The 12,156-nt window shown below is 32.4% G+C and overlaps 1 protein-coding gene across 2 annotated transcripts in view; it reads left to right on the forward strand.

Annotated features, from left to right (window-relative positions):
- Positions 1 to 12,156, forward strand: part of LOC145681070 (amidophosphoribosyltransferase-like) — a 172,264-nt gene that overhangs the window by 140,572 nt on the left and 19,536 nt on the right. For both annotated transcript variants that reach the window (XM_081752427.1, XM_081752426.1), the window contains exons 3-7: positions 1,760 to 1,881; positions 3,281 to 3,429; positions 6,932 to 7,184; positions 8,201 to 8,455; positions 11,976 to 12,103. In XM_081752427.1, coding sequence (XP_081608553.1) covers positions 1,760 to 1,881; positions 3,281 to 3,429; positions 6,932 to 7,184; positions 8,201 to 8,455; positions 11,976 to 12,103 — 907 coding nt within the window. The remainder of the gene's footprint in view (positions 1 to 1,759; positions 1,882 to 3,280; positions 3,430 to 6,931; positions 7,185 to 8,200; positions 8,456 to 11,975; positions 12,104 to 12,156) is intronic.

A 12,156-nucleotide genomic window follows, 5' to 3' on the forward strand; every position in this document is an offset into this window, starting at 1 on the left:
ATTTTGTACCCAGAAAATCAACAGTAACTAATCTTGCCGAGTTCACTCACTTATTAGCAAGATAAATTGACAATAAAAATCAAGTTGACACAATTTATACAGACTTCAGTAAGGTGTTTGTTATTAATCACGATATTCTTCTTAGCAAGCTGTAACGTTTAATTTTTTCTCATACCCTGCGTAAATTTTTATCGTCATATCTCCGTGAACGCAGACATCGTATTCGCTACAAAAATGTTTTGACCACTGAATTTTTAGTTCATTCAGGTGTCCCACAGGGCTCGAACTCAGGACCTTTGCTGTTTCTCTTATATATTATGATTTACCTGAAGTAATAAAGTCACAAAAACTATTATATGCAGACTATTTAAAAATTACCGTGTAATACATTCGGAAAGAAACGCATTGATGTCATTCTGCAAATCAATGCACTTCATGAGTGGTGTGAAATTAAGAAGTTGTCACTAAATATTGAGAAATACAGTGTAATATCTTATACAAGGAAAAGAAATACTTCGAATTTAAGTATCATATTAATGATATACCACTGCAAAGAATTGACCAAATAACTGATCTTGGTGTATCAGTAAGATCAAATCTCTCGTTTGATATTCACCTAAATCGAATTGTAAATGAGGCTTACAGAAATCTCGGATTTGTAATGAGACTTGGAAGTGAATTTAAGAACACTAACGTTCTTAAAATTCTATATTCTGCATATGTATGTACCAAACTGGAATACGCGTCCATAATATGGAATCCTAGTGTGCAAAAATATACACACCAATTAGAAGCAAAATTGTTTCGCTATTTAATATATAAAAACACAGGGATCTATCCTCGATACGAAAAATATTTTGAACTCTTACCAAGCTATTCAATGTATTCTCGTAAAGCAAGATGATATATATTTTTTTAAAAAAATAAACTTATACATAATAAGATATATTCGCCAATATTATTGTCCGAAATGCCCCTTCAGGTTCCGAACAGGAAAATGCACTCGCGGCTACAAACATTTCATGAACCACCCCAGCGTACTAATGCATCAAGTATATCGCCTATTAGAAGAATGTGCACAATATATAATAGTGTCCAAATAAAATGCCCTACAATAGATATATTTGATGTACACTTAAAAAATAATAAAAATAGTTTAGCATGTAGAACAAATATTGTGTAATGTACTAATCATTTATGTATACTATTGAACACTATCAATGGGTATACACCTGTTGTGTTCAATATACAATAAATACATAAATTAATAAATAAATATAACTTTTTAAAATAACTTTAAATTATCTCATCAGCTTTGTCCTAATTTCCGTAATGGAAAATTGTTTAGATGGATCTCCATCTTTTTGCTGATAACTTCAAATCACTTTTTAAACACTGCGAAATGCATTCAGTCTTCAAAGTTAGTTACACTTTGGGTAGGACTTGGATTCGTGGCCACTATAAGTGCAAATTACAATATAAATAGAAATATATTTTTCTGTCAGTCATAATACAAAATCAGTCTGAAACGAAAGATAGAACACTAACATAAAAGATAAACGATCTTTGGAAAATAAGCTTTTCTACAGTGTCAATGATCATTTCTCTCACTTTCCTTGCACGAGCAGCAAACCCATCAAATAATTATATAATTAGTATATAGCACGTGTTACGGTATTTATTAATGCTAATTTGTTTAGAGGAATGTTGTTGACGTAATACCAGATGAGGCAATTGAATCGCAATGATTTGTTTTTAGGGGTCAGGAGAGTGCGGGCATAGTGACCAGCAAAGGAGAGGACGCCAGAACATTCCAGGTGTACAAAGGGATGGGCATGGTGGATGGAGTCTTCAACAATGATTCCATGCGAAAACTTAAAGGTTTGTATTTACAAAAGAATAAGTAATAGCAGCGCTAAACAATTATATGTAAAACTGTTGATGTTAACTTTGAGACTGAAGGTACACTAATTGTAAGTCAGTAGTAGCTATTTACCAATACTGTGCTACTATCATAAATGAAAGCTCTGAAAAACTGGGAACTAAAAATTCAAATTTTCGGATCACTCTTTCGCCTCGAGCATTCTTTATCTTTTTGTAATTGTGTGTTGAGTATCATTCATACAGGTAATGTGATAGAAGTTCGTGATTTAAAGGTAACGACGCTGGTGCCAAAAAAATAGTCAGATTTTTACTTATTACGATGCTCACATAGTATTGTCGCGTAATGTTACTTGACTGTTTGCTGATGTCATGTTATGAAGATTTGGGCCGTACGGTGGAAGATAAACTTACTTAAAAAAAAAAAAAAAATTAAACTATTCGCTGAGCAAAACAATAGGCTTATAAAAATTACAGTTTCGACAACTATCCATTTTGGTTTCATCAGATGTCTGATGAAGCCAAAGTGGATAGATGGTGAAACTGGTACATGTTAATAATTTATACAAAATAATGTATTGTTTTGCTCAGCTTTATTGTTTTGCTATATTGCTTTTTATAGACATCCATCAAATTTAAGTCTATAAAAAGTAAAACTCGCATAATGACATATTACTTTTGTTAAATGTGCTGGTCGTTTTAGTATCATAAGTTAATAATTGTATATCATGATATGTAAGTGGTTAGCAAACTCATAGAAAAATACAAACAAATATAAAGTAACAAATGTAAAGTGAATGATATACAAATTTCTCTAAACCAAGTTGTAGTAAATTTAATGATGATATATCAAATTATACAAGTAATATTACACACAAAAAAAACCGTATAATATAAAATTGCTGTTTCAATGGGAAATGAGGTTTCTTTCTTCTTTTCGAAACATGAACAGATAATTTAATCTCTTCTCATTTGACCCCTAAGTCTGAGATATAATCCGCAGGATTCAAACTAGTTCGCAAATAAAACCTGGGATATGTAGATAGCGTTGAAAGCATAACTTATACTTGCTCCGTTATTTAAAAATCAAATCATATGGTATTAAAAATGATAGTGCACAATAAATTTCCTAAACTTTTATGAAATTTTAAGAAGGTATTTTGCTAAAGATATCTTAAATTCAAATTCAACAGAGTAAATACTTCGTGTATACTCAAGTGATATAAAAATTTAGATTTGGATTTGAGTCTAGTGATCCTATCAGTAGCAAGGCTATGCGAGACATGAGCTCACAACCTAACGTGGGATCTGAACCACATGGGCTTCCACCAGAAATCAAACCCAGGCCTCACGCATCAAAGGCGAGTACACGCGATATTAAAAATATTCTACTTTCCAGGAAACTTGGGAATTGGCCACACACGTTATTCAACTTCTGCAGCGTCTGAAGAAGTGAACTGCCAGCCATTCGTTGTCCACACGGAACATGGAGCATTGGCTGTTGCACACAACGGAGAACTTGTCAATTGCGGTTCACTACGAAAAATGGTAAGTAGTGCCTTCATATATCTTTTTATATTGTCAGAGACTTTATAACCTCGCAGTTATATACCTCAATGAAATTGAGAAAAAGAAACTGTAAGACTTGAAATAAATAAATAAAAAAAAAAAAGAATAAAACTGTAATTTATCAGCGTTTTAGAGATGGAAGTTTGTAAAGAATTTAAGGACATATAAATCTGTGTCCCGTTATCTAAGAAAATGCAATACTTGCTGCTGCTACCGCTGTACTACAACTACTACAACTACAACTACTACTACTACAGTACTTTACTTCTACTACTTCCTCTTCTACTACTACTACTATTCTTGTTCTTCTATTACTACTACTTTTTACTTCATAGATATCAAAATAGGAAACTTGAAATGAATTCTAAGTTTCATTCACATGTATATCAAATCATTAAGTATTGATGTCACACGACAATACAGGCATTGTAACAAAAAAAAAAAAAAAAAAAAAGTTAAAAACTTATTTTTGTTACAATAAAACCATAATTTTTGTAAATAATTTTGTAATATATATAGTTTATTTATGAAGAAAAGAGTTCTTGTAAAGACCTCTAAAATACATTAAATTTGTATGAATTCTGACATTCCTTCTTATCATGGTATTATTGTCTGAGAAAACTGCAGGTGGTTTGTTAAACTTTACTGCGTAGATTTGTAATAGATTTATAAAGTATTAATAATAATAATAATAATAATAATAATAATAATAATAATAATAATAATTGTAATTTATTATCGTTAAGCTACATAGTAATCGACAACGTTAAAATGTGATACAATATCGATACGTAAGCATAAATAAATAATGATCTATAACTAAATTAATGATGAAATGACATTACAAAATAAATGACAACAACAATATGCATTTTAAATACTAGCTCAACAGGAGATTAGCAAACACATTACACTTATATGGAACAATTAAAATACTCCTGTAAAGAATAAAAGGGCGTTGCAACTAACGAATTGTATAACTTACTTCTAATCTATCTATATGTTCATCTTCTAGTGTTGCAGGCAACTTGTTATACAATTTTATTCCAAGTGTCTCATAACTATTTAACGATTTGGACAGTCGTTGATATGGGACATTTATGAATTTACTGCTTCTAGTATTATACGAATGGATGTCTTGCCTGAGTGTGAAATTCAGAAATGGAGTGGAATCAAGATGTCTGAGTGGGTCAGTGGGTCGTGGTTCAACATAACGTGACCCACTCTGACCCATCGACCCACAATGACTCACTCTGACCCACCGACTCACTCAGACCTACCGACCCACTGTGCTTAGTGCATTGCAGACAGCATCTTCTGCAGTGGTGCCCACCCCCCTTCATGTCCATGACGCACCCCTTCTCAATTGTTTATCCGTTGGTGTTCTTCCATTAAAAAAAAAAAAAAAAAAAAACTTTTCGATTAATTTTTACACCCCTTAAACATATTTATATAGATTTTTACCTCCCCCCAAATATTTCAATGACGCAGTTTGCGTCATAGCCCCCTTTGTGGGCACCCCTGTCTTCTGAACACTGGTAAATTTGCCTACATTTTACTTAGAAGGCCTCCATTCTTCTTTCTTTTTCATTTATTTCTGTTTACTTACCTGAGATGAGTATATCTAAGTGAAAAAAAAGAACTTCAAGTACTTTTGAATATTGATATTTATAATTGTAATAATAGCAATGGGACTTATACTACTACTTGGTTTAGAGAGAGACAGCCTATGAGTTTTTAGAGGAGTAACTACTGGAAAAATATATTTTTGAATCACCTGTAATATATGAATTATTATATAAAAAAAAATAGTATAAGTTTTTGTGACTGATCATCACGGGCAAATTGCAAAGTCAAATGAAATAACTTTCGGTATATAGTTAGGCCTTATGGGATGTTATCGCTTTCATTATAAGAAATATCCTAAGGGGGGAGTGGGGGGGGGGTCTTGATTTTTGAAAAAAGTTGAGTATGAGGGTGAATTTTCTATATATGGGAAATTGGCAGTGGGTTGATTTGTAAAAATAATCGAAAACGATCGATATTAGTTGTGAAACAAATTGAGAAACAAAAACTACAGTTCTTCGCATTATACCTAGGTATATCCACTGCTTTCTATTATAATAATTGCTGAAGCTTATGTTTAGTTTATGGAGCGTTCAGAGCACAAGGTAATAAAGCCATAAAGTCGTGAGGAAAATAGACATATTTCTACTGTAAGCTTAATTAAGTGGAAATTTTAAGTTTTTACGGCATGCTTAATTATATGAAAAATTTTACACTTTTTTCCTCCTTTACGTTGGTCTACTTTACCTTGATTTGGGACTCAAATTTCATCCTTTTTTCCACTGAAAAGTATCTGTAATTCAACAAGGAAATAATTATCTATGATAATTTAGTTGAAATTCATCGTAATATTGCCTATGACAAACACTTTACCATTTTATATCGTAAAGGTCAGATCCACCGGTATTGTAGTAACTGAACGGTGTTTAAGCGATTGACCGTAGAAATTCAAACTCCGATTAGTGATAATTTCAGAGCATTATTTTGTTACAAGTGTAAACTCTTCAGTCAGTGGAGATTATGGCGTGGATCATAGGTCAGAGTTGATGATGATGGGTTTTGGTGGGTCCCAGTGGGTGAGAGTGGTTCATAGTGGATGGTAGGTCAGAGTGGGTCACGGTGGGTCACGATAGATGGTGGTTAGTGGCCCACGCCGACTCTGGTGAAATTATTTTCAGTGTTATCTTTTCCAGGGATTAAAGTGCGTTTTATGCCATATTTCTTAGATTTTATGAGGCTATTAATAAGAAAGACAACCCGACTCAACTGTGTTTTTCAATATTATCAAGTTTAGACTTAATTAATGACGTTTTCAACTTGTGAAGAACTTTTTTCTTTCTTTACCTGCTTTAGTGAATATAATAGGGCTATTTTAAATTTTTGTATCAATTTACTAGTTTTGGAATTAGGTAAGTTATTATTTGTATTCTAGACTATTCTACTTCCACTTATTTTCTTTGTCTAAAACTTCAAAGGAGTGTATAGTTGTCTACTCTTTGTCGTTCTGAACTCTTTGTTATTCTATTAATATACAATATACATACATAATAATCTATATCATTATGCTCTTAAAGATTGAAAGTTTGTTGTTTAGATCTCACTGACTAAATAATGTTTATTACCGGAAGATATGTTTGATTAAGTAAATATTTTACTTTTTATACTTTTTCAGTTTCTACTCATATATTTCTGAACATTAACATTCAAATCTTCGTAATTTGATTTTATTAATTAGGAAAATATTTATTTCTATAGGGGAGGAATTTCATATGTATACTTTACTAAGTTTCATCCAAAAATCTTTATTATCACTGACAGGACAAAATTTCATAATAATTTGAGAGTAGCGGTGTCAGAAGTAGTAAATGTAATAGAATGGATAGTCACTAAAATGTTTTTGATCACTATTTTTCAGGTTCTTAGCCGAGGAGTGGGTCTTTCCACGTTGTCAGACAGTGAATTAATAACACAAGCACTGTGTGTGTCGCCACAAGAAGGTGAAGGAGACGGTCCCAACTGGGTGGCGCGGATTCGAAACTTCATGGAGATGGCACCGTTATCCTATTCTCTGGTGATAATGTTTCGGGATCGTATTTATGGAGTAAGGGATCGATACGGAAATCGACCTCTCTGCATTGGAAAGATGGTTCCTGTTAAAAGAAAAAGTGGTAAATATTATATTTAAGAATAAGAATTACAAGACTATGTAATAAACAATTCCAAGATTTAAATTAGTATAAATGTTTGCAGTTATAATAACCCATACTTGTATTTTGCTTAGTGTAAAAGAAATGAAGAAAATATACAATATCTCCTCCTTTTCCTACAAAATTTCTTGGTGAAATTCTTTAGTATTTAACACTTTTTACAAAAACTATCAAAATTTTAAATCTTCATTTCTCTAATTCTATTGCTTATGGGCGTCCGCAAAAGGATGAAAAGTCGGGCCGCGGCCCCCTTCCCCTAGATTTATGTCTATCAATAATTTGAATTAAATTTACGGAAACTAACAATATTTTCATTTTCTTTATTTCTTTATGATTGGAACTTTTGCTGTAAAAATCTTTTCGGTAAAAAAAAAAAAAAAAAAAAAAAAAAAAAACCTGAATACAGAAGTGGTACTACACAAATGATATTCTGGGTGATTCCTTTTCCTATACCGAGCTGAGCCCTATATGCCAAAAGGCTATAAATAATTAGAAAATCACAAAAATACTACAAACCTTGCCCCTCCCGTGAGGAATCCAGCGTATCCCCATGAGTGGCAGTAGGTTATTTAATTTCATTCCAATGTATTTATAGCTATTTTACGCAGTGTGTTGTATGAGTAAATAGTAGCTCGAGTAACTAACATATAAATTTTCTTTAACGTGCATAATTTAGATATTTGGTGACTTTGGTAACTAAGACATCCGACTAGATATAACTAAGCATATTAATAATTTGTCGATTATGACACTTCAACCGATTGACCAAATTAAAAACAGATTTCACAAAAATGATCTCGAAGACTTCAAAAATACTTCGTCACATTCCACACATTCAAAAAACCCGCTCCTTCACTTTTTGAAAGATTTATTGCGCAGAGACATTTTCAACTCACAATATCTTATTAATAACAAAAGTTTTATTATTTTCCATCATTTTAATAACCATATACTAATTTTGTTGTGATTTATTTCAGATGATTCGGATAACAACAATGAAAATGAAGAAAATGGAGAAGAGGAGATCGAAGGCTACGTAATTTCGTCCGAATCTTGTGGTTTTCTTTCAATAGGAGCACGGTTTGTCCGGGAAGTTCGACCGGGAGAAATTGTAGAAATTACAAAGAATCGTGTGAAGACGATGTACATAATGGAAAGGGATCCATTCAAGACACAAGCCTTTTGTATTTTCGAATACGTTTATTTTGCCAGAGCAGATAGTATTTTTGAAGGTGAGTGTATTTATTTATTTATTTATTTATTTATTTATTTATCTATGATGAAGACGCAGTAAAAAACGAACATATGCCATTCCAGAGAAATAACAACAATTTTCGAGGAGAAATATCAGAATGACTATTCAGACAGAAGGAGCTTTTCAATGTCTTATTTACGGCCATCTCGCAACTAAAATGAAATATATATATATATATATATATATATATATATATATATATATATATATATATATATATATATATATATATATATATATATATATATATATATATAATAAAATTTTCAAGAATTTAGTTCTGAAATATAAATTCTGTAAGGCGCATATAATGTCATCGAAAAGTCTTTGAGAATTGACGTTAACGTAAACAGCTTTGAAAGTTTGTCTTATAGATAAATTTAAATGCTCATCTTGTTATTGTTTAAACTGTTACAGATTAAGTGATCACCTAATTTTCGTTCCCTTCACTGACATTATTGTCGGGACGCAGATAAAGAAAAGGAGTTTATTCAGGACAGGATAAATGGAATGGAATGAGTTAAATGTACTAACTTACAGTATGCTATTGTATATAACTGTCACCAGTATCAATAATCCAGTTATCCAGTTCCTACTAATACATTTTTAATTACCTTGTTACTTTACAATACTGTCAGTGAAGACACCAAAAATTTGATGATTATTTTTTCATAATAACAATGTAGAAAAGACCAAGATAAGTACTTCTTGCGTTTATTTACTAAGGCCAGTTTCTTTTGCTATCTAAACTCTCAGTAAATGTGTAGCGGTAGAGCTGAAGTAGTCTCACCGAAAGATAGCTGATAGCTGAGGTACGTCTGTGTATATACATTCTTTCTCATAGACGTGCTAAACACTTACATTCAGGACAAGTATCTGATTTGTGTTTAGCGACTGCGAAACTCGGCTAAATTTACACAGGTTTTCTTTGAATGTTCCAAAGGAAGTATCTGTTCGAATTCCAATTGTTGCTTCTTGGATCATATACATGGTACTGGATTTGTCAATTAACAAACATAATTACATGTTCCTACAGTAATTCAAAGTTATAGTTCATCAAGAATATAAAAAAGTCTTTACGAGATATCTTTTAAGTAATTTATTAATCGTAGCTATATTTTTTTTCTTTTTATTACAACAGATAACTTATATCTTACCCTATACCTTAAATCTTTTTGATATGTGTTACTTCTGTGTTGATCAGTGTGAAAATCATGTCTTCTACGTGTATTATATGAGTTTGTACATCTTTAATTCGAAATCTTCACAGTTCAGCTTTATATTTGTATCATGTAATGGTATATACGAACTTCCTAATGATAAAATACCAAGATCTTTAAACAGATGTCAAAAGAAAGTTCTTTCATTTTTTCGGTGTAAAATCCTGATTACTTTGTCTTTAAATTAAAAGAATAAAGTCACTATTATTACCCCAAAATATGATACCATATTTTCATACCGATTGGATAGCGTAGTGTGAGCCTTATTTGCTGGTAGATTTACTTTTCCTTGATAGTCCTGATTGGAAGCAGAGGCGACCTAATGTAGAAACGAAGTTATTTATATTTTTCTTCCAAGTGAGATTATAATAGGTTGTTACTACTAAGAATGAATCTATTTCAAATAGTTTATCTTTGTTATGAAAGTAGCGATCGGAGGTACCGAAATATTCCTGCGGTGCTGATGAAGATCAATGGCTTATGACTTATTGACATTTAAAATATTGTTGTTTCGCAGCCACGTCAACATTTTTTTAACGTTTATTTACTGATTTTCCCCACGTACTTTTTCTCCAGTTACCAAAAGACTTGTCTGTCTATGGTGTCAAATCGGATATTCAGTTCTAGATTAATCACATACAAAAGGAACCAGAAAGGCCCCAACATCGAACGCTGTGGTTCGCTATGAATAATGTATTTTTCACCTGATAAAGATAGCTGAAATTGTTTTTTTTATTTATTTTATTTTATTTTTTTAATTGCAGATTTCAACAACTTCCTTACGATTTGAGAGATTTGATTTGAACCAGCAATATACCTTACCCCTTATACCGTGTAATTAGATTTTTAAGCAACAAATCGTGAGTCTTATCAAAAGCCTTCGATAAATCTACAAGTATACTCATGAATCTTTCCTTTTTATCTAGATATTATCGTACTTTTTCAATGAAATTAAAAATAACTATTTCTGTAGACCTTCCTCTTAGAAACCCGTGCTGAAACCCGGTAGTATAAGACAAAAGTCGTGTATACTGTAATTTTTCCAGTATTTTCTCAATTCCAGGTAGCATAGATATGGGCCTGTAATTACAGGTACTTTCACGATTTTCTTCCCTAAACAGAGGTTTTATTTTTTTGTGAGTGTTGAAGAATGTAGTTGCTAAATTTTATATTATTACCACTTCCACCTATTATCATGTTGTCACGTCTCTCTCTTGCTCTCTCGTGATAACATCATACCAAAAATAATTCCGTGTTTGAGTTGTAATGCAACAAATAAAATTTTGATATCTTAAAAATTTCGTTGTACTGATAATAATCATCATCATCATCATCGTAGGTATTCTGCCATTATTGGCAGGTCACTTGTGGCAACTGAGAAGCTTCCATGCTCCATGGTCTTTCGCTAACGTCTTAGTCTTCACATACGATTTCTCTGTTTTAATGCACGTTCCTCACGATTTACAGTTCCTTCTTAGCCACTCAACCAGTTTCTAATTCTCTTCTTAATAATATCTAAAGTTATTCTTTTCTCCTCTACCATTTCTAATACCCTTTCATTCGTTTTCTGCTCGACCCAGCTAATTCTCCATTCTTCTTCACACCTACCTTTCGAAAGCTTCCAGTCATTTTTCTGTCACTTTTGCGTAATGTTCATGTTTTTGTTCCATACAGTACAATACTCCACACAAATCATTTGAGTCTTTTTCTCAAATCTTTATTCAAGGTTCCACAAAATAGCATTTTCTCCTAAAGGCTTTGTTCGCCATTCTTATTCTTGTTTTTATTTCACGTTCACATTTCATATCACTAATAATCGAAGACGTTCTATTTTCTATTTTCACCTGTTCTATTTTCCCCCTTCAGTCAGATATGTCATAGATCGTTACGGTCCTTAGCAGTACAGACAGTAGACCCAACAGTGGCGAACGGTAGACTAGCCAACTGCCAATGCGGCCCTACGTTGTAATTTGCCGCATAGGACCGAACATTTGCCAACAAACTCAAGTGTCAACGTAACGACTACGAAAGAAGGGAAATTGCGGTTGGAAGGGCGAGGTCGGAACTGTGGGATAAATGACGTCAAATTATTGGTTGCCAATGTATACTTAACGTTAAGCCAGCATATTTTTTTAACTTTATATTTGTAATTACTAATTCTCTTCGATTATCCTACGTAGGGCCTACTGTGTTGCTAGGGATACTATCTGGTATACAGAGTATGAGTAACCGTAATATTTACCTTATGTGTTTATTGAAATACCATTGGTCCTCTAGGTCAGATGGTGTATTCAGTTAGAATGCAGTGTGGCAGAGTATTAGCTAAAGAAGCATATGTAGATGCGGATGTTGTTAGTTCAGTACCTGAATCCGGCACCGCTGCAGCACATGGTTACTCGAAGCAAGTAAGTACTAAGTTAGTGAATCTAATCCTGGGAGGATTGTGGACTGGATTTCT

This window comes from Thermobia domestica, chromosome 3, assembly GCF_964235325.1.
Source record: "Thermobia domestica chromosome 3, izTheDome1.hap1.1, whole genome shotgun sequence".
In the NCBI taxonomy this organism is placed as follows: domain Eukaryota; kingdom Metazoa; phylum Arthropoda; class Insecta; order Zygentoma; family Lepismatidae; genus Thermobia; species Thermobia domestica.